Below are 22,757 nucleotides of genomic sequence, written 5' to 3'. Positions count from 1 at the left end.
TAATTAGATATTATTATTATTATTATTATTATTATTATTATCATTATTTACAGATTTTGGGGTGATTTATAGCCATTTTCATTTATTGTCACTTTCTAGCGATCTTGTGTTTAGTTATTTAGTTATTTTTTGGGGTTTTGTAGACTGCGTTTTTTTTCTGGTTTATTGGGTTCGCTGGGTGAGTGTGTGGGTAAGTGGCATGTAAAAGCATAATCAACCTTTGTGGTGACCTCCTGGGCCCAGCATAGTGTGGTATCGGGGCTCTTTTTTTTTTTAGCTATGTATATGCTTCCATTATCTATACACCACTTTATCCTCTGTAGGGTATCGGGTGGGGGGTTGGCGGGGTTGGGGTGAGCTGGAGTCTATCCTAGCTGACTTAAGCCTGTTTAATGCTTTCCACGTCTGTGAAGTCTGTGCGGCTCTGTGTGGAAAAATTCCATCATTTTAGCAGCTACGCCCCCTCGAGCAGCCCTTCTCACCCTGAAAATTTCCGCGCCATGCACCTCCACATTTTTCTAACTACGCAGACGGAGCTGCTCAGAAAAACATGGCAGAGGACTAGGACCTACTCGTAGCTGAAGTCTAGAAATACGGGAACTTATACGATTCATCACACAGAGATCACTGTGGTAACCGTGTTATGAACTATTCATGGTGTGAAATTAAAACTTACTGCTGAAATGCTTTTATTCGGTAAAATGCCATGTTTTAGGTGGTGTAAACAATGGCAAACTTCTTCTACTCTAGTTTAGTACTAGAGTAGATTAGGTAGACGTGTGTTTGCGATACACTGCCCCCTGCAGTTTGGAGCAGACACTGCATGGAGTATAAATGCACACACGTTCTCTGGCACGGATTTCCATGTGGCTGACTTCCCCGCAGCTCGTTCATGCGGAAAGTATAAAGGCTGGGTTATACAGAGCAGTCATCCTGTAACTGTCATTAAACAATGCTTTTATATAAACAAACGGGGGGGGGGGGGGGACTACAGAGGCATTTCAGCACAAATGTACATGATGTGAGGATCAAATTTATTTTGTAAGTCATTGCTGGGTTCATGCTCTAACAATGCATTTCATTTAATAGGTTGTGCTGTGTGTAGTATCTATGTCTTATGGGAACGGTTATCTATGTATGTAAGTGACCAGAAACTAAAAACTGTTAAACAAATGCTGTTGGCTTGAAATTAGAACATTTTCATTTGACATGTAGTGGACAAGTAGTACAAAGCAGCACAATCTGAAAGTAAATTCCAAATATGTGAGAATTACATTCAAATTTACTCAGTGACATAATTTCATTGGTCTTCTTGCATGTCTTGTTCAAACTTGTTTTGATTTCATGGGGAGTAATGCTGACAGGTGTTTTATTGAGAATGCAAAATAAGTTGTTCAGTACATTTCAGTTAGCAGTCTTGCACTTATCATGGCTCATTATCATGTGTCACTAATGACTCACCCACTGAGTCTCTCAGAAGACACATTTTGTAGGCTGGAAAGCAGAGTGAAATTTGCTGATGTTAGTGCCTATGTTTTCCCCAGGTCTCATTATGCTTATAATCATTAAATCATTATATGAAAAGGTAAACTATTATACTGAATGTGAAGCATAATTTTGTTCTATCTTTATCTGAAATTTCCAAATTATACCAAAGTGTAACTTCTAGATATTCTGTAATTATGGTCATTAAGTTGAAGTCAGCACCTTGTCATGTAATGACATCTTTCAGCTGTGGATGTAGCTTAGTCTGTGGGAACACAGTCTGAGAATTTTCCAGGGCATTAGGCGACATCCTGCTGCACAATAACAACAGGCTCCCCTCTGTTTATTTGTATTAGATTCCTCTGTGCAAACTGCCATGTTTTTGGGCCACTGATGGGTTTTTTCCCCATGCTTTAACATTTCTGGCATAATGACTACACCATTTTTGCTCAAATGCTGCCATATTCATAAAAACAACCACTTTCCCAGTTTGGGTGTTGAAGAGACTGGACCGCACAGGCTTGGAGCCTGACCTCAGCCCCATCCAACACCTCTGGGATGAACAGGAGCACTGACTGTCAGGCTAGCTTTATTGCCCTCATTCTGTGCCTCATAATTTCTCTCATGACTAAATGGGAGCAAATCATTATGACCGAGATTCAAAAACTAGTGGAAAAACTGAAACCACTGTTAGTTGTAGATTAATCCACATGGTGTAGCAATACCATATTTAACTAAGATATATGACTGGAATAAGCTCTGACGTGTTTCCAATTAATTGATAAGCTTTGAAAATGAACTACTTTAATTTTGATAATCAGTATTTTAAATAATCGTAATTTTAAAAAACACACAGCATTTTGTGGTCGAGCCCCTAAACTGTAAATTTAGCAAATGTTGTTGCTCTCCCATTCTTTTCATTTTCAATTAAACTCTATAGTAGTTTGGACTGATGCTCACTCTAATTATTTCATAGATTTTGTGGACTATAAAAAATGTAAATAATGCGGGTAGTTTATAAGCACCCCTCAGTTCCATTTAAGCCTTTGTTGCCTTTCTATTTATATATACATATCTGCTTCTTTTGTATCTGTCTTGTATGGCTAAAAAAAAAAAAAAAAGACCTTTAAAGAAAGGTCATTTTTTTTGTCAGGTCCAAAGGGACCTGACATCAAAATGTGATGTTAGATTTGACAAAACTCTAAAAGTGGAGTTACACAGCCTCTTTATAAAAGTAAACATTCACATACATGAATCACTCAGACAAATAAAGACAGAGAAAGCACTGTTTCTTTTCAACATTCAACAGTGTTTCATTCAATGGTGGGAGTGATCCTGCTGCTGCAACAGAATTATCATACAAATCACTGGTTCCCAAACTGTTTGGCTTGGAGCCCCCCCATAATCCTTAAAATTGTGGAAAAAAAATTTAATATCAAACCAAGAGTTGTAGTATGACTAGCAGGAGTCAGTTGCTGGCTGCAGTAAATTTGTTGAATATTTGTGTCTCTTCGCTGTTTGCAGCGGGTTTGCTATTTGCAGACGGTCCCTGTTCACTCGTCTCACAGCCGGCTGCTCATAGACAACAATGTTATTTCTGCAGCTTGAAAGACAGATACTTTTGATTAAACTGGGCTTGTAGCATATTGTCTACCTTACAACGATGGAAAAGAGGCATCGTTTATGTTTTGACAACGTATATTTAATGAGTTATTGATGCCGGACCCCAGGTTGGGAACCACTGATACAAATGATATTTGACATTGAGACGTGTGCTTTTACTGACATCTGGTGGTCATTTCTTATACTAAGACACGATTAATGTAACTATTATGTTTGTTTTACTGTAACGTGCTTGATGATCTGTTCCATGTGTTATTTATTAGAAGTACAATGATACAGTTTGAACCTCTTATGGTAGAAGTGGAGACTGAGAAGTAATGTAAGTTAAATGTGTGCAGTCTCTGCTGTTTTGTGTCACATCATGAATCTCATTACATACTCCAGTGAAACAGCACTTTATAGGTTTAAATTACTCAGACCTCTCAATATTCATGTCCCACATGTATACTAAAGGAGCTAGTTAGTTGCTTAATTATTATAGGCCAAAAAGAGTATCCTTCTTACAGCGTTTTCAGAGTAAAGTGATGCAAAAAGTCCATATTTCATAATCCATAATGGAAGGCTTTTTTGACTTAGTCAAATTAAATGTGCATAACGTGGTTACAGTGTTTTTAGTGTCTATCTAACCCATCTTTGCCCCATTGTCCTTATATGGCAGCTTAGCAAGGAAGGAAAGCAATAAACTAACCGATGTCATCTGAAAGACTGCTCATACTTTTAATAAACCAAAACAGAGTTATGGATGGCAATTTCATGATGAACAATTTTATTACAGTGATGTTAGTAGTTTTAAATAGTACGGCAAATGCTATTTCAATTGCATATGGTTTCAGGACACAAAGTGGATCAGACATTCTGATGAGCCTGTTGGGTATCGTGGAGACAGGAATCTGACAAATTCTGAGCCAAGCAATGCCATCTTGATCGATAAACATCTGTGAAAGTTATGTAATCCATATGTCCGCCGCCTGATGACGTCATAATATGCAAATTAGATGAGTGAACTTACTCCCATCACAAACTTTGGATCATACTGATGATTTTACTCATTTACAGTATGCCTTTATCTCTAATCATTTTCAAGTCACAACCTTTTGAAAAAGTGATATCAAAACTGAATATTTTATTGAAAAAACTGTGGCGCCTAAAGGGTTAACTCTACAGGCATGAGCCAAAAATTCGGCGATACACAAAACTCAGGACTACTGAGAGACTAAATACTAAATTGAACAGGCTCGGAAGTGAGCGGAGAACTTAGCTGAGCAATGAACAGAGAATAGGGGAGCCAGGGGCGTGAGGCGAGTGGTGATGGTGTGTGGCAGAGCTGCGACTGGTGCAGCTGGGCAGGTGCTGTCATTAGTGGAGGATAGCCAGGAATCTTGCCGATGCAGCGGCAGAACGGACTGAGAGACGACTTGATCCAAACTTGACAGAGGAGGCAGGTTTGGGCAGACTTGTAGAAGAGCAGGCAGGAGTCCGGTACTGGAAAAGGGGGAGGTGGTAAGCATGATGCAGAAACAAAGAACTTAACTGACTGGCAAACAATACTGACTGTGGTATTGTTAAGATCCAGCACCGAGTAGTGGCAGCATCTGGCTCTGTATGGGAGGTGATCATTTCCACCTGCTTTCGTGCCAGTTCTGCTGATTGTGATTGGCAGCACCTGCCTGCATACCACACTCCACACACATGCCCACCTAGAGAGCGGGAGAGAGAGAAGGGAGGAGAACCTGCCGCTTAGGCTAGACCTTTAGCAGTCTAAAGGTCTAGCCTGGTGGGGAACATCCCACGATGCACTGAGGGCCTCTCCTGCACAATCATCTTCTTTACTCGTCATACATTTATATTCCACTAGTGCACGTCATTAACTTTGTTTCTTACCTCTCCTGTAGATTGAGTTTTACCATCTGCAGATATACTAGGCTCCAGAGCTGCATGTTTCTCAACTGCAATTACTGGCCTCACCAACCTCCCCAGTGTTTATTGTTCTCTTATGGACTGTTTCTGATTTCTGCCTGCTATTATTTTGCTCTCCACTTTACCGTCACCGCAACCATTTAAACAGGTGACCACCCTCCCTGAACCTGCTTCTGATGGAGTTTTTTTTCCTGTCAAGGGGGAGTTCAGGCATATGGGTTCTGTAAAGTGTCTTGAGACAATTTGAATTCTAATTGGCACTATATAAATAAAATTGAATTGAGTTTTATTTCCCACTGTTGGTAAAGAGCTGCTCAAAGGGAAGTTTTGGATTTTTTTGCGTTTCTCTTTATAATATAACATTGTAAGATGTTTACCTAACTTTGTGAAGCGTCTTCAGTTGACTTGTATTGTGAATTGGTGCTATTTAAATAAAACAACTGAAGTGAAGGGAAACTTTTACACAAAGCTACTAGAGCTGCAGTTCCGAATTAAAATGTGGTTGCGGGAGGTGATGGAGTCACCTGTTGTATCTGCTCAGGTATTAAACTTATCACACAAACTAAAGATTTAATAACTGATTGTTCCGATGAAGACCTCATCCCAACCTAGTGAATATGTTCTGACAGTTTGACAAAATAAGAAATAGAGCAATACGGAATGACAGCTTTAAATATTGTTGTGGGTTTTCAGTTGTAAGACATTTAGGCCTGAAAAATATGGGAAAACACTAAACCTAGGTTCTTTCAGTCTCAGATATGATTCACGATCTGTTTTCTCTCCAGTATAAATCAAAACAAAACATGACTCTAAAAGTAGTTTTTTTTTTTTTTTTTTTTTTTTGTTTTAAAAAAAACAAAAAAAACAAAAAACTGCTTACCCTCCTTCAGGAACGAGGCTATTAAAAGAAATCCGCCACAAAAATTTCTTCTGCTATTTTACATATTGTAACGAAAAACACAAAGAGTTGCTGTGCAACAAGAACAAAATAGCAACACTTGCAAGGGTGTCTTTCACAATTTAAAACGCCATGTTTGTGATTTCCCTCCACCAATATCTTGTAAAGTCATAAGGTGAGACATTGGAAAGTAAGACAGCTATTGTTCACATCTTGTTTGCTGTGCTTTTAGAACTAGATCAGGAGCTGCCTTCTGAAGCTCCAAGAAGCACATGGTTGCCATTCCAGAGTGTGCTATTTTATCAAGTAAGAGAACAGGTTTGTCATTTTTACAAACTTTACTCAGCAAAGTGATCTTTTAATGTCAAACTTTGCGAAATCAAACCATTTCCATATTATTGCAGTAATGTGACCGCCTTCCTTCAGTTATATTTTACAGTTGACACCTACTGCTGCTATTTTTTAAGTGTGTTTGATGATCAAATCTTACTCTTGAAGAAACACTGGCAGCTTACATTATTGATGTGACTCCACAGATCTATTTCTGTTTATTTCTATTTCTATTTCTTCCTGGTAGCACTACTGTAGTTTGAGACATTGCAGCGGGAGCACTAATACTTTGCTGAACTACCTTTATTTTGCCATTTCGCCATATGATAGTATGACTGCTATATCCACAACTAGCTGTAGATTTTCACGTACTTACTTTACTACAGAAAAGGAACAAAAGACAAACAAATTGTTTTATTTGCTCTCTCAAAGTCAGTTTATTGTAAACAAACTGCAATTCTCCTCTGAAAAAAAATCTGAATTCAGCACTGTGTACCACAATAGTACATTGTAAATCCTATTTGACCTATTTAGTACAAACACAAGTAACAACACAGCATAAAGTCTCAACCAATGTCCATCAATCAAACTTTGTAAATACTTGTCCTTAATTTTATTGTTCATCCATGCCCTGTTTTTGAGGGTGTTGTCACAGTGCAGCTTTACAGGATATTGGTATTTCTTTGTTAATTTCAGTCAGTTTACTCTTCTTCCGTATAAGGAGTTGGTTGGGCCCTTCATTTGTAGTTTTGAGAATTCTCCAGGCGTCATGGAGCATCAGGCCCTCCAGAGAACAGCCATTAATAGACAGAACCTCATCACCAACATCAATAATCCCAGACAGTTCTGCAGCACCTCCTGTTGTAGAGAGGTACAGCAATTCAGCTTTCAGCTTTACTTAAAGATGCACAAAATGAGACATTATTCATATTTGCAAAAAGCTCACAAAGAGGACCAAGGTAGGAAGCCACAACAAAATACTGATATGACAACTTCCATTTAAGACCCAAAACATTATGACCTCGGGCCTTATATTCTATATGTCAAAACAGCATACAGGCAATAACAGTGGTTTCAGGCTGAAAACTTCTGCAGCAGATCCTTTAAGTCCTGGAAGTTTCACATTGGAGTTCAGACTTGTTCCAGCAGATCCTAAACACTCTGTCACTGGTTCTTGGTTTTTTCTTACTCGGACCACTGACACTGACTTCATTGCTGCATTCCCAAGCTTGGTGTTTCAAAGATGCACAACCTAGTTATTTGACAAAAATGATTTGGCCCTTGCCAAAGTTGTTCATGTCTTTGACCAGCCCATTTCTCTAGAATCCAACATGCTGACTATGAAAACTGACAATTCCCTTTGCATTTAGTATATCCTATGACCTTTGCATAAGCTCTCGTTAAAAGACATTGACTCGGTCATAATGTTTATGGTCATAATGTTTAGGTCATGATCCTGGCTCCATCTGTCTGGGTACCTTGATGTGGTGACCTTCTTTTCCCCCACTGGCAATCACCTGACAGATCTGAGAGCCATTCTCCAATCATCCTTCCATTCGCCACCAGATTATTCTTTTTACTTCAGAGTATTATCTTGCCAAGCCACTGTTTATCTCAGTTTTATAGTGTTTTTGAAACTCACATCTAACCTTTTTTCTTTCTTGTGCATCAGGTTCCAGACAAATTATTTTTTATTTAAGTCAGTCGTGACCAAGCCATCTACCTCCTACTCCAGATTCTCAACATTCAGCTCCTCAGCCTCATAGCTGCACACTGTGTCCAACGCCCTGTCTCTACCTGACAATCATTTGCCATCTTTGCATTCCTTTCCAGTGTGTGTTCAGCCACACCTACACTCCTACACCCTCGCCAGCCATGGCATTTGCCTCTAAACCTTGTTCTCTCAATTCACTGAAGATTTATACAATAAGGGTTCTTAAACACTGTGTTGTGTGTACTGCTATTAAAAATTAATTGCCCTTAACAACGTTTCGGCCCATTATTGTACATTGTACTATTGTGATGAACAGACGGTAATCATTTTCATTTACCCCTTATGATTGGTTGTCAATTTTTCAGCACCCTTGTTTTCATCAATTTCTTGTTCATTTTAATAACTGGTACAACTAAAAGTACATTTTTTGGGACAAATACATTGATAACAACAAAAATTACTCATAAGAGTTTAATTTAAGAGCTGATATCTAGGCATTTTCCATGGTTTTCTTGATAATAACCAAAATCACTTCAGTTCTTACACCAATAGCTATGGCATTGTACTGCCAAAAACAATGCTTTTAAGCATTCCATGTTTTCTTTTCTGTTTGTTTTAGTCACGATACACATAGGAGTTAGTATTTAATTGCATAACCATTGTTTCATGACTGCAGCCATGCGTCTTGGCATGCTGTCCACCAACTTCTGACATTGTTCTGCTGTCACAGCAGCCCATTCCTTTTGGACAAATTCAAACAAATTAGCTTTGTTTTTGGGCTTGTGGTTCTTCATTTTGCATATGATGATTTTCCATAGGTTTTCAATTGGATTTAGATCTGGTGATTGAGCAGGCCAAGGCATGGTCAGAACCTTCTGGCTCTCCATTAAGGCTTTAACTACCCTTACCGTGTGGCAAGGGACATTGCCTTGTTGGAAAATCTAGTCATGCGAGGCAGGAAAGAGCTTTCCAGCTGATGGAAGAAGACTGTTTTCAAGAACAGCCCTGTACATGACCTGGTTCATTCGCACTTCACACAACTGCATTTGCCCTGTTCCACCTATATTGAAACAACCCCAAATCACCTCTGATCCACCCCTATGTTTTACTGTAGGGGCAAGGCAGTCTGGTTTGTAGGCTTCTCCAGGCTTCCTCCTAACCAGTAAGTTGACTAGAGTGGGCATTAGCTGAAAATTGGATTCATTCATTTCTGGTACACCGGTAACACTGATGAACACTCCAGCCCAGTAGGTGGCAGTAATGAACTGTATTACTTTGTCGAGGCCTCAGCAGAGTAATAACTGAAACCACAAAAATGTCTGTCTTTTAATAACTTAATGATAAACTTTCAGCTTATGAAAAAATATTTTGTTTATAAATAAAAATTTATTCTCCTAAAAAAAGAACCATCAAAATTCGACCATTTATCAGACTCAGAAATGATGAAAACAGAATAAATCTATGGATTTTCAACTTTGTGAAGGTCCATGAACTACTAATGCTTATGTTATTTACCATACAATGGAAAAACCTAACTAAATCCAGGCTTTAAATAATCAAAATCACTGTTTTCTATATGTCCCATTTTAAAATTGTATTCATTTTCTAAATTTAAAATTATGAACACGTATATGTCTGTTAACTGATTCAACTGTCAACCAAAAGTTATTTGAAGTGAAAAACTTGTTGCGTAAAATATTGCTATTTGACAAAATGTGATTAATTGCGATTAATTAATTTCAAAGCCTGTAATAATTTGATTTTTTTAAATTGTGTCCCACCACTATATATATAGAAAGTTATTATTACTGGGTAGAAAATTATTAATTGGTATTAATTTAACTACTGTAAGTACAGAGAACTTTTAGTATTTTGCAAATTTAGTTTCACATATCCACAATGTCTGTGTGTGTGACTTTACTAAACCTAGCAACCACAGTGATGCTAAGCAGTTACCATAACTGGTTATCAGCTCATTAAGTCAACCCAGGATTTTGTGAAACTATGTTCACATAAAAGCAGCTGTGTTGGTGCTTAATGACCACTTGCAAACATGGACAGATCTCGAGCCACATACTTCTCACAATAAATACAAACTATGATCACTACCTCCATATCCTGCTATGTACTATAAGGCCTCTATTAAGGCCCCATTCCTGGTAATGCTGGTAATCTCGGCATTGTGTTTGTTGTGACCTAGTTGTAGCTAGTGCAGCCAAAAGGCTTCATGGTTCTGCCTGTGTTATGCAGATTAGGTATGTGGCAGAACAACAAAAGTTGGCTAGGGCAAACAGAAGGACCACAGGTGTACTCCAACCTACAAGCCACTACAATGTCACTCAATAGGATTGTAGATGGGAAATTACTTTAAGTATGTTCTTACTTAGAGACAAAGTTTACCTGTAAAGATGCGTTTGACAATGAAAGGCCTGTCTCCATTGCTTGAGGACTTCCCCCCCTCCAGACTGAAGCCAAGGCCAGCAGATGTCTTGTGAAGCTCCACTGTTAAAGCATCATCTGGACCTACATCTCCCACTAAATAGCATTCAACAACCAGAATTTTACAAGTTAAACAACACTATGAGTAATTTCTGAAAACTTATTACTGCTTATTAATAGAACCAAAGATAGTAAACACTATAACAGCAAGGGCTGGTTATAATGATAATGCTTCTGTTTAAAACAGTGAAATGGTCAACAGGAGATAGAGTGGTAAAGTGCTAAGTAGATCAGAGTGTTTTGACATTCACTTCATAGTTAACAATATAATGGGAAAATGAGGGGAAGCTCTATTGTAGTAGGACAAACAGCTATACACTTCTGAATACAAGCACTTTGGTCTTTGTCATTAGAAATGTCTGTACAGGCTCCAACCACCTACCTGCTCCAATTTCCAAAATCTTCTTGGTGGCAGAACACATACTATTTGGCTGAATAGTCGAGTCTGCTCTGTCAGAGATACTTTCTTCGCTGTCCTTGTTTCTCAAAACAACCACTAAGGCTTGTTTAGACAGTCTGGCTTGATGAAGGCAAGATACAACCTCTCCATGGGTTTTACCCTGCAGACTTTTGCCATTTATAGATAAAATTCTGTCACCTCGCTGGATTGTGCCTTCAAGGATAGCTGCACCTTTGGCAAAGACCCGATGAACCTGGACACAAAAAGTTCATGTTAGGGGTATTGGCAAAAATGATTTAAAAAAAAAAAAAATATATATATATATATATATATATATATATGTGTGTGTGTATTTATATATATATATATATATATATATATATATATATATATATATATATATATATATATATATATATATATATATATATATATTTATTTATTTAGTTTTATTTAGATTTTTTTTGTTTGTTTGTTTTTGTATTCATCAGTCCGATAGCGAGCTTGTTGCATCGGAATTTCAGTCAGAATGTGCACCAACTAGTGTATGTTCTGGTTGACAGTAAAGTGGCTATTCTTCTTCTTCTTCTCCAGTTTTTTTCTCTCACTGTGACAATTATATATCATTCAATTATTTGTTATTTTTCAAATCCATCCATCCATTTTTTCTGTTAATCTGGGGTCAGGTCTCGGGGACAGCAGAAAAATATATTTATGTATTTCATTCTAAATTTATCTTCATCAACCAGGAAGGTCCCTTGAAGTATTGTAGCATCAGTCCCTTTGCAGACATGCTGTTGTATTAATTATAAAGGCTGTCACAGCACAAGCTAAAGTAATCACAGACAGCACGAGCTTTATCCTACCAACTTTCTGCCATAGCTGACCTGCATTCAGTTTCTCAGCTCATGCCTTGTTACATTTTCCTACTGCTGCTAAAGGATGCCTGGTCAGTGTATTTTGAAATGGCTTGTAGTACATACAGTGGTGGAAAAAAGTTTTCGGACACCCTCATTATATTTTTTTGTTTACTGTTTGCAAGAAAAACTAAGAAAACTAAATTCTTCACAGTTTCATTATATCAGCTCTCAACACTGTCGGTATCAAAGTCAACAAATAACAGAGAATGTCTTCAAAACTGAACAGAAAATAAATAAACCATCACATCATCAAATTAATATTTAGTAGCTCTGTCATTAGCACGCAATCAAGCTCTAATCCTGGCTGGCATGTTCCCCATGAGCCTTTTACACTGTTGAGGGGTAATCTTGTTCCATTCTTCTTGAATGACTGCTTTTAATTCTTCTAAATTCTTTGGTTTACGCTTTGAAACAGATCTTTTGATAATCCACCACAGATTTTCAGTGGGGCTGATGTCCAAGGATTGAGCTGGCCAGTTTAAGACCTGGATACTGTGTTCCTGCAGCCAAAGTCTACTGGCGATGGATGTGTGGCAAGGGGCATTGTCCAGTTTTTTTGTGCTTGGGCCAAACAACGTCGGGCTAACCTCTGTCTCTCATTGATCAGGGGCTTCTTGACAGCCTTGTAGGACCTTAAGCCATGATCTAAAAGTCGGCCACATACAGTGCGGCCATTTCTTACTGAAGAAACTCTTGGATGCCCAGATCTTGGTTTGTCTTCCAAGCTGTTGGTTTGTCTGTATTTCTGCAGATTGTATCCAACTGCTGAAGGACTGCATCTGCACTTCCTGGCTATCCGGCGGCAGCTGTACCCTTCCTGGCAGAGAATCTGTATCTTCAGGTGTGTTTCTGTGTTAGGTTCCTTGTTTTAGCCACTTTGGTCTCTGAAGAACTTTCAAATGTGCTGGCTTTATATACAGTCATGGAAAAAGTATTAGACCACAATCGTTTTCTTCAATTTCTTGTTCATTTTAATGCCTGGTACCACTAAAGGTGTATTAACTGAAGAATACAATGAACACGACAAAAAATACAGCTGATTCCATAATACTTTATGTCCCATTTGACATGCTTAAGCTTAATTGTATTGCAAGGGTATATAAGAGGCCATTTCATGTCATAAGCAGCACTGCACATGCAAAGGCCTAGAGTGGTTTCCTGATTACATTTAATTTGTAGCACAGCTCAGAAGTGATCAGCTCTCATAAAATGCTTCAAACAAAAGAACTATGTGAAGCTACAAAGGCAGCCATCTTGGCACTGCTGCAAATTGGCATGAGTGAGAGACAGGTAGTGAATAAACTGAAGATCTCCAAGACAGTTGTTCATTACACCAAGAAAAAAGAAGCCGAACATGGTACTACCAAATTGCTAGCTAGTCGTGGTAGGAAACGTCTTTCTACCCCACGAGATGTCTGTGCACTCATCTGTTCCTCCAGGGACCTTATATTGAGTGGACACTGTCGAGAAATGTGACTTGTTTGGCAAGGACAGTTGGAAACCAACTTCTTGAAACTTGTTTGAAGTCACGCAGGGCACAGAAGAAGCCCGTCATCAACAAAAGGCAGAGGAAAACCTGGTTACTCTTTGCTGAGGATCAAAAGGATTGGACTGTTGATGATTGGGCTGTGGTTCTCTTCAGTGATGAATCCAATTTTCAGTTGATGCCCACTCCAGTCAACTTACTGGTTAGGAGGAAGCCTGGAGAAGCCTACAAACCAGACTGTCTTGCCCTTACAGTAAAACATGGGGGTGGATCACAGACGACCTGGGGTTGTTTGAGTATTGGTGGAACAGGGCAAATGCAGTTGTGTGAAGGACGAATAAACCAGGTCATGTAAAGGGCTACTCCTTCCTTCTTCCATCAGCTGGAAAATTCTTTCCTGCCTCGCATGACCAGATTTTCCAACAAGGCAATGTCCCTTGGGGCCAAGGTTAGTTAAAGCCTTAATGGAGAACCAGAAGGTTCCGACCATGCCTTGGCCTGCTCAATCACCAGATCTAAATCCAATCGAAAACCTGTGGAAAATCATCATATGCAAAATGAAGAACCACAAGCCCAAAAACGAAGCTAATTTGTTTGAATTTGTCCAAAAGGAATGGGCTGTGACTAAAACAGACAGAAAAGAAAACATGGAATGCTTAAAAGCACTGTTTCTGACAGTACAATGCCATAGCTACTGATGTAAGAACTTAAGTGATTTTGATTATTATCAAGAAAACCATGGAAAATGGCTTAGATATTTGCTCTTAAACTCTCATGAGGTTTTTTTGTTATCATTATATTTGTCCAAACAAATGTACCTTTTGTTGTACCGTGCATTAAAATGAACAAGAAAATGAAGAAAACAAAGGTGGTCTAATAAGTTTTTCCATGACTGCATGAAGCATGGAAACAAAAATTGTATTTTTAATAAAAGCACAACCTTCATTAGTGGATCAGTTGTACCAAAATTACCCAAAACTCAAAATTTCTTATGTATTTTTATGTAACCAATCAATTTTAAGTTCTTAGTGGCTTTTTAAGGATTTGTTTAGTATTCTGGCTGTGACTGTATAAAAGGAAATTGCACTTGAAGACCAAAGAGTGATTCTTACTGCAATATTTCACAAATGGGGTGTCCAAAATGTTTTTTCCACCATTGTATGTCTGTGTAGATTCTGAGTCATCCAGGTCATGGTAATTGTAGGAGCTTCAGCAGAAATCAACTGGTTCTTGAAGACATTGTATATGCAGTCCAATTCAACGTGTGTCCAGATTTGTACATAGGAGAGACTAAACAACAGCTTCACAAGTGTATGGCTCAACACAGGAGAGAAGCTCCTCAGGACAAGATTCAGCATCTACCTGTATCTGAAGGATAAGGGACATACGTTTGAAGACAGCAATGTATACAATATAGACAGAGAGGACAGATGGTTTGAGAGAGGAGTAAAGAAAGCCATCTATGTCAAATTGGAACAACCATCTCCAAACAGAAAAGGAGTTCTGCAACACCACTTATAAAGCACCTATTATGCAGTGATAAGGTCTCTCCACAGAAAGTGTCACCATCGTTAACGTCTTGAGACACTCCTGACATGGCAGATTCATATCTTTTGTTGTGTTAACTGGCAGCTCCACTGCCATGATTGCTGTCATTGTTGTTGGACTACTTATTTTCACAACAATTCACACCTGGAGACAGGTGAGTCCTGGTCATTAATGGGGCATAAACCGCATTAAGTGAAGTGACAATATATTCTGTAACTCCCCATTAGTCATGAATGACAGGTGAAACGTCTTCAAGAACGTACAAGAGAAGTCCAGTTGAACTGGAGCTCCTATGGTTCTTGTAGTACATAAAACTCATTTTTAATTTCTTTTAATATACTTCATGCATTTGGGTTCTCTAAACCTTTCATATGTAGTATATAAACTGCCCCCTCTTATGCACAAAATCACTTTAAATGAACAATTAAATGCTGTGAAATTCTCTTACTTTTAAAGTCTGGTTTTACTTGTCAAGGATATTTGTGCTGAAAATAGTATATAAAAACCTTTTTCAACCTTGCTGTCATAAGATTTCGAACGCCACAGTTTTTCTGCCATTGAAATTTTTTAGGAGCTGTGACATTGAACTCTTGTTTGTTTGACTATTTCCCTCACTTAAATGTTTAAGATCATCACACAAATTTAAATTTTAGACAAAGTTAACTAAAGTAAACACAAAATGCAGTTTTTAAATGATGATTTAATGTTTTAAGGGGAAAAGCTAGCCTAACCTACCTGGCCCTGTGTGAAAAAGTAATTGCCCCCCTTGTTAAATATGAATTAACTGTGGCTAATCCCATTTTTTGGAAAGCAAGTTAAATTTCACCAACCACACCCAAGCCTTATTACCTCCAAACCTGTTCAATCAAGACGTCACTTAAATAGAACCTGTCACAATAAAGTTGGCTAAAAGATCTCAAAAAGCTGCAACACAATCCCGCAATCCAAAAAGACTCAAGAACAGATGAGAAATAAAGTAATTGGCATCTATCAGTTTGGAAAGGGTTACAAAGCCATTTCTTAAACTCTGGGACTCCAGCAAACCATAGTGAGAGCCATTATCTACAAATGGAGAAAACGCGGAACAGTGGTGAACCTTCCTAGAAGTGGCTGGCCCACCAAGATTACCCCAAGAGCACAGCAATGACTCATCAAGGAGATCACAAAGGAACCCAGGACAAGATCTAAAGAACTGCAGGCCCCACTTGCCTCATTAAAGGTCAGTGTTCATGCCTCACCAATAAGATGTCTGTGTAGTCAGAGCCTAGCTTCCCATTAGGCAAGGCAGGCAATTGCTTGGGGCCCCCTAGCTAGGAAGGGCCCCAAGTGGGCCAACAGAATTGACACAAACAGCGACAGAATACGTTCACTAGACAGCTGCCGTTACAAGGTGCAATGACAACCGCCCGTTGCACAGCCCCTGAAGGGGCCCCCTCTGCCGTGAGTCAAACTCGCCCCTCCCTCACCTCCTTCTCTCTGTCAGACATAGGGAGAGGGGAGAGAGAGGTGCCGACAGCGTGTGCAGCGTGCTCTTCAGTGTTTCTGTGTTTCTTACACGTTGCATTTCATGAACCTGTGCACATACTTGATTAATATTTATTTTTTATTTGATTATGTGGTTTGCTTTTATTGTTGTGGTGTTTATAGTTCTTTTTATATAGTTTTTCTTTTCTAAAAGCATTTTAAAAACTGACACTTTACAAACAAACATATATTTATTTATCTTGTTCTTATTCTTGTTGAATTTGCCAGGGTACTAGATTTTCAATGTCATTGTCTTAATCACTTAATGTTTACACTCAATGTTTACATTTTTTGAGTACATGCTAAAATAAAAACTACATGCATATAACAACTTCTTTGACCTGTGGCAATTCCTTATAATGGCAAAGTATAATTTATTACACCCCATATTTCCATCAGTACTTCAGAGGGCCCCCTGTTACTTTTTGCTTGGGGCCCCAGGGAACCCTTGCTACGGCACTGTGTGTAGTTTCTCATTCATCCAGGTCATGGTTATCCAAAGTTGTTTAAATCAATCCAACTGGACTTTAAGAAGGTTCCTTGAAGACGTTTCACCTCTCATCCAAGAGGCTTCGTCAATTCTGGTGGTGGTTGATGTTGCCTCAGCTTATAACCTCTGTGAGGTGTGGTCAGTGCTATTCACATTCCGACGACCATTGCCAAGACCCGTCTGGCTCCTCAACGATGGTCGTTGGGAGCCAGGGAGTGACAAAGGGGGTCGTTGGAATGCGAGTTTCACCGAGCCCTTGTATGCTAATGGTGGTCGTTAGCATGAGCCACATCACCTGAGTCATTCTGCTGAGTAGTTCTTTTGGGGAGTTTTGAAAGAACCTGATTGTAAATCGGTGAAAGATGATGTCGCAGACCACCAGAGATGGCTTCTCCACTTTGACATGGATGGCTTCTTTCACACCTCTCTCAAACCATCTGTCCTCCCTGTCCACAATGGGGTTCGCCTTCCAACGACCCCCTTTGTCACTCCCTGGTTCCCAACAACCATCGCTGAGGAGCCAGACGGGTCTTGGCAATGGTTGTCAGAATGTGAATAGCACTGACCACACCTCACAGAGGTTATAAACTAAGGCAACATCAACTACCACCAGAACTGAAGAAGCCTCTTGGATGAGAGGTGAAACGTCTTCAAGGAATCTTCTTAAAGTCCAGTTGGATATATTGAAACAACTTTGGACTCACCAATAAGGAAGAGACTGGGCAAAAATGGCCTCCATGGCAGAGTTCCAAGGCAAAAACCACTACTGACCAAAAAGAACATAAAGGCTCGTTTTTTGCAAACAAAAAACTGAATGATCCCCAAGATTTTTTGGAGAATATTCTATGGACTGATGAGACAAAAGTTTAACTTTTTGGAAGGTGTGTGTCTCGTTACATCTGGCATAAATGTAACACAGCATTTCAGAAAAAGAACATCATATCAAAAGTCAAATATGGTGGTGGTAGTGTGTTGGTCTGGGGCTAATTCGCTGCTTCAGGACCTGGATGACTTGCTGTGATTGATGGAACCAGGAATTCTGCTCTCTACCAAAAATCCTGAAGGAGAATGTTCAGCCATCAGTTTGTGACCTCAAGCTGAAGTGCAGTTGGGTTGTGCAGCGGGACAACAATCCAAAACACACCAGCAAGTAGACTTCTGAATGGCTTAAAAAAAAAAAAAAAAAAAAAAAAAACAGAAGGTTTTGGAGTGGCCTAGTCAAAGTCCGGACTTGAATCTGATTGAAATGCTGTGGCAAGACCTTAAAAAGGCTGTTCATGCTCAAAAACCCTCCAGTGTTCCTGAATTAAAACTATTCTGCAAAGAAGAGTGGGCCAAAATATCTCTACAGAGATGTGAAAGACTCATTGCCAGGGAAATTATTTTACAAAACGCTTGATTTCACTTGTTGCTGCTGAGGGTGGCTCAACCAGTTACTAGGTTTAGGGGGCAATTACTTTTTCACACAGGGCCTAGTAGCGTTGAATAGTTTTTTTCCCTTAATAAATAAAATCATCATTTAAAAATTGCATTTTGTGTTTACTTGGGTTACCTTTGTCTGATATTCACATTTGTTTGATGATCTTAAACATTAAAGTGGGGAAATTATGCAAAAAAATTACAATTTGAGAAGGAGGCAAATACTATTTCACTGCACTGTATCTTTCATAAAGAGGCAGATTACTGATTTAATTAACAGACTTGCCTGATGTGTCAGACCAGAGGCAGCAGATTCATCAGCATACTGTGGAATACCAGTCAAAAGGGACACACCCACTCATTCAAGGGTTTTTCATAAGTTTGATTTTGTTCCACATTGTAGAATTAAACTGAAGCTATAAAAACTATGACGTAACAAATATGGAACTATGTCATCAAAGTATAAACACAGTACAATTTGTTTCTTCAAAGTAGCCTTTTTTTTCTTTCATTACAGCTGCGTCAACAGTTTGTTCTCTTACCCACCTTCAGGAGATTGTCACCTGGAGTTTTTCTCAACAATTTTGAAGGAGTTCCCACATGCTGAGCATTTCAGTCAAACTTAATTTTTTGTTTCACACAAATATAATGTCATGCAAAGTGTTTTACAAGACAAAAAGAAAAAAGCAGAGGATGATAAATGCTTAAATGAATAACTGAAAAAAGGAGAGCCAAGGAAGCGTCATTAATAAATATAAACAATTTCATAATTTTGCAATGGGAAATTCAGAATAGCAAAATAAGACAATAATATTAAAGTGTTAAAGGACAGATAAACTGGACAAAAATGTACACTGTCGGTCAAAATGTTGGTTACAAGAGATGTTGTGGAAAGTTTTAGCTCTGGTTCCAAATTGGTTGCATAAAGACAACTATTTCTTGCATAAAACAATACCAATTGTGTTTCCATAATGAATAATTTTTTTATTATTTCATAAGATATATGGAACAAAAATTACAAATTAAATGTGTAAAACAAATAAATAGCACTTCCCTGAGTGTGTCACAAGTGCTAATAAAATCTTTCAAATGATAATAAATGAAAATAATATAATGATAAATATATTGCAAAAGTTCATGTAGGGCACCTAAACAGATAACATATATAGCCTTCTTTTGCTTGCAAGGTGGCTGCCAGTCTCCAAGGCAGTCTCTCCACTAATGCATGTGACATAACAGTGAGGAAACTAGCCCATTTTTCCTATAAAAATTGGGCAAGTTCATGAAGATTAGCTGTAGGTTTCTCGAAGCAACTTCACGCCCAAGAGCATCACACAAATGCTCGATGGGATTAGTGTCAAGTGAGCAAAACACAGATTCCCTACTGGTTAAGAAAATCCTGCACAGTTTACGTTTTGTGTGCTGTGACATTATTAGCTTGGTGCCTAAAGACCTCTGTGAATGTCTGCCAAGCCATGGCAACAGGTGATGTATCAGTGTATTATTAAATTGCAGCCCCAGTGACACTGGCCCCAAAGATCAGCAGGTCTGACACGGCCCCATACATGTACAGATCCGCCTCCACTGGAGAGTCTTTGCTGTACACAATCCTCATTGAGTCTTTCACCTTGCATTTGATGTATCCTGGCATGGCCATTTGTTCTATACAACAGAAAATGGGAGTAATCTCCAACAGGACGTGTTGCCAGTAATTTACAGTAAGGGGCTCGGTACTGCCTGGCCCACTGGAGGAGTTACTGCTTGTGTGTCGTGTTTAGATGTGGCTTCCTGATCAGCCTTCTGGCATTCAGACTCCTTCAACCAATCTCCTGCTGACTGTCTCATGACTAACTTGGATATTTGCATCCTGCCTCAGAGAAGCAGCAGCATGTTTATCTATCTCTAGTGTCCCAGAAACATTCAATTAGATACAGAAACGCCTATTATGAGTTTCATTTACACATTGAATCATTACTTAATAACTTGATAATGCAAACTTCTCTGTTATGTTCACTAAAATGGTGCTTTACAACAAATTCCCAGTATTTACAAGCTGTAACCAACATTTTGACCCACAGTGTATGAATGGAAAAACAACTAAAATGATAAGATATAAATAAAATACTACTCTGCATCGCTGGAGCACCTGCCCCTTTGCTCCTCGATGCCCAAAGTGCCCTTTAATAATTAATATATAATATAAATAAATCATATAATTCAGATTTATCTTCAGTGGGTCACGTGATCCACATAGACGTCCCCCACTACCCTGAGGTGCCCAGATGCGCCCTATAGCTCAGCGCTAGCGCTGCTAGGCTAGAAACCGAAGACTGGAGGGAGGACTTCAACAACTGATGGTCCAGTGAGGAGGTTTTGCAGCGGGAACCGTTTGTGCACGGTGTATTCTTGCAAGATGACTGACGAAGTGAAGTCAGCATCCTGTGTATGTGTCTTACTCTGCACACACCTCTCATCAGTTATAGCCACTAGTTAACCACACACAGCGTGCTAAGGGGAAACAGTATGCCAGGCTTCTTTTTGTTTCTATATGTTTCTTTTGTCATGGGCAAAGTGCATTAGAGAGATATATTATTTTACTGTCAGTGAGTTGCAGTGTGTTTCCTGTGTTTCTAGAGGAAAATGAGGCATAGGTTATGTTATTTCACTAAAAATATGTACATGCATTTTCACATAATTTTGGACTATTACAGTATAAATACAATAACAATTATAATTAGAAGAATTTGAATTATTTTCTAAACTACTCATTTAAACATATCAGTACTTGTTTATAACATTTATATACATAGACACAAATTAAATATAATATGCATAAATGGAAAATATAATAACTTTTAGAACCTTGCTGTCTTGCGCAAAGTGGATAGTCAAACTGAATAAAAGCACAAATACAATTAAATACATGATTTCTATGTCATTAAATTTTTTTTACTTTATTATTAGCACTACGAATAATAAAGGCCAGATTATGAATCAGTACCATGGAGCAAATCTGTGGCTATGCAGTATATGTCTTGAAAAGGTATGAAATTTAAAAGCAAGGACTCCAGGAAGAGCAGCCACAGTTAAACAGTCCAGTGTCTAAGGGTGATCTAAATTCAACTTAATACATTATCTTCCTATGTCACAAATTAATGCACTGCTTGTATTATGGCTTTGTGGATTTAGGCTGTACCTCCACCCCTCCTTTATTCTGGTCCCCCCTTTAATGTTCCCCTTTCAGTTTACGAATGAGCAACTAGTTCTGCTTAGTTCAGTCAGCCTTGGCTGCAGCCTGTCAGCAGGAGTCTCCTACAAACAATCAGCATTATGGCAGGTCACAGTCAGCCATTTTCAGTGTTATTTATCTTTGCATCTTGTCATGATCACATAACACTTGTTTAATCAGCTACTATCTCTCCCATGCTCTTTTAGTGTCTACACTCTCAGATCAATACAGCCCACCTCCAGCAATATCATCATCATCATCATCATCATCATCATCATCATCATCATCATCATCATCATCATCATCATCATCATCATCATCATCATCATCCTCACCAACGTCCTCAACAGAAGCTGTTCAATGTACCCCATCAGGTCAAACATAAACTGCCCCTAACAAAGATATGAGGTGTGAACAATGATATGGTATGTTGTGATTCCATGTTACATTCTTTATGAATATGGGTTGCTACAATTCAGCCAGTTATATTGTAAGGCACATTTCTGTATGGTGTTTCCAATTCATGCTCCATGTGCCCCCTTTTAACTTTGAGTACCTGTCCCTCCAAACATCTCTGCATGGCCCTGCTTAAGAGAGCCAATTCTATCAAAGCTTTTAATGCTTTTTAACCTTGAAGAAACTCTCAAAATTCTTCTGATTTTCTGGACTGACTGACCTTCATGTTAAAGTAATGATGGACTGTCATTTCTTTCCATTAATATGGATTAATATTGTCTGTAAATAGGACTATTTTCTGTAGACCAACACTACCTTGGCACAAAAGCACTGGTCTCAAACACATTGATAAGACAAGAATTGGCATCAGTGAAATAGAGAAATAAAGAAAAAAGTCCTTGAAAGAGTAGATGCATCCATTCTTTTGACTGGTGCTGTATGTGCCCAAAGATTACAATATATTCTGCTAAAAAATACGCTGCAAAAATGCCATAAACTGATTTACGCACTAACCCTACAGTATAGATGAGCAGCATACATTACATATTGCAATAAAGTGTGATTTACTGAATTTACTGCTTTAACCACATTATATATATTAAAAAAAATTAAGAATTCTGCTGCCTGGGGAGTGAATCTTGGGAAGTCAACAAACTCTGTTTAGAGCATAACCAGTCACCATTATTTTAGCTTTGCACCTAAGTAACCACTGGACCACTACAAAGCTTGCAGGAATAGTCAGACACCAAAATGACAGCCAAATTAATATGTCAGGCTAAATGGCATCATAACATAAAAAAATATTGGAAATTTTTGATT

General features: G+C 38.6%; 1 protein-coding gene across 9 annotated transcripts in view; it reads right to left on the bottom strand.

The window, feature by feature from the left end:
* Positions 1-3,688: 3,688 nt before the first annotated feature.
* The window catches only part of pdzd2 (PDZ domain containing 2), an 88,523-nt gene continuing 69,454 nt past the window's right edge, over positions 3,689-22,757 (bottom strand). For 7 of the 9 annotated variants that reach the window (XM_035945717.2, XM_035945722.2, XM_035945721.2 and 4 more), the window contains 3 exons: positions 10,849-11,119; positions 10,368-10,502; positions 6,663-7,111 (listed from right to left, as the gene is read on the bottom strand). In XM_035945717.2, the coding sequence (XP_035801610.2) occupies positions 6,903-7,111; positions 10,368-10,502; positions 10,849-11,119 (615 nt within the window). In that variant the 3' untranslated portion in view covers positions 6,663-6,902. Of the gene's footprint in view, positions 4,591-4,660; positions 4,806-6,662; positions 7,112-10,367; positions 10,503-10,848; positions 11,120-22,757 lie in introns of those variants that run through there. The other 2 variants (XM_035945724.2, XM_055011293.1) reach the window with 2 other exon arrangements.

This window comes from Amphiprion ocellaris, chromosome 6 (genome assembly GCF_022539595.1).
Source record: "Amphiprion ocellaris isolate individual 3 ecotype Okinawa chromosome 6, ASM2253959v1, whole genome shotgun sequence".
In the NCBI taxonomy this organism is placed as follows: Eukaryota; Metazoa; Chordata; class Actinopteri; family Pomacentridae; genus Amphiprion; species Amphiprion ocellaris.
Note: the sequence above shows the minus strand (reverse complement) of the source record. Positions and strands in the feature narration are given on the sequence as shown.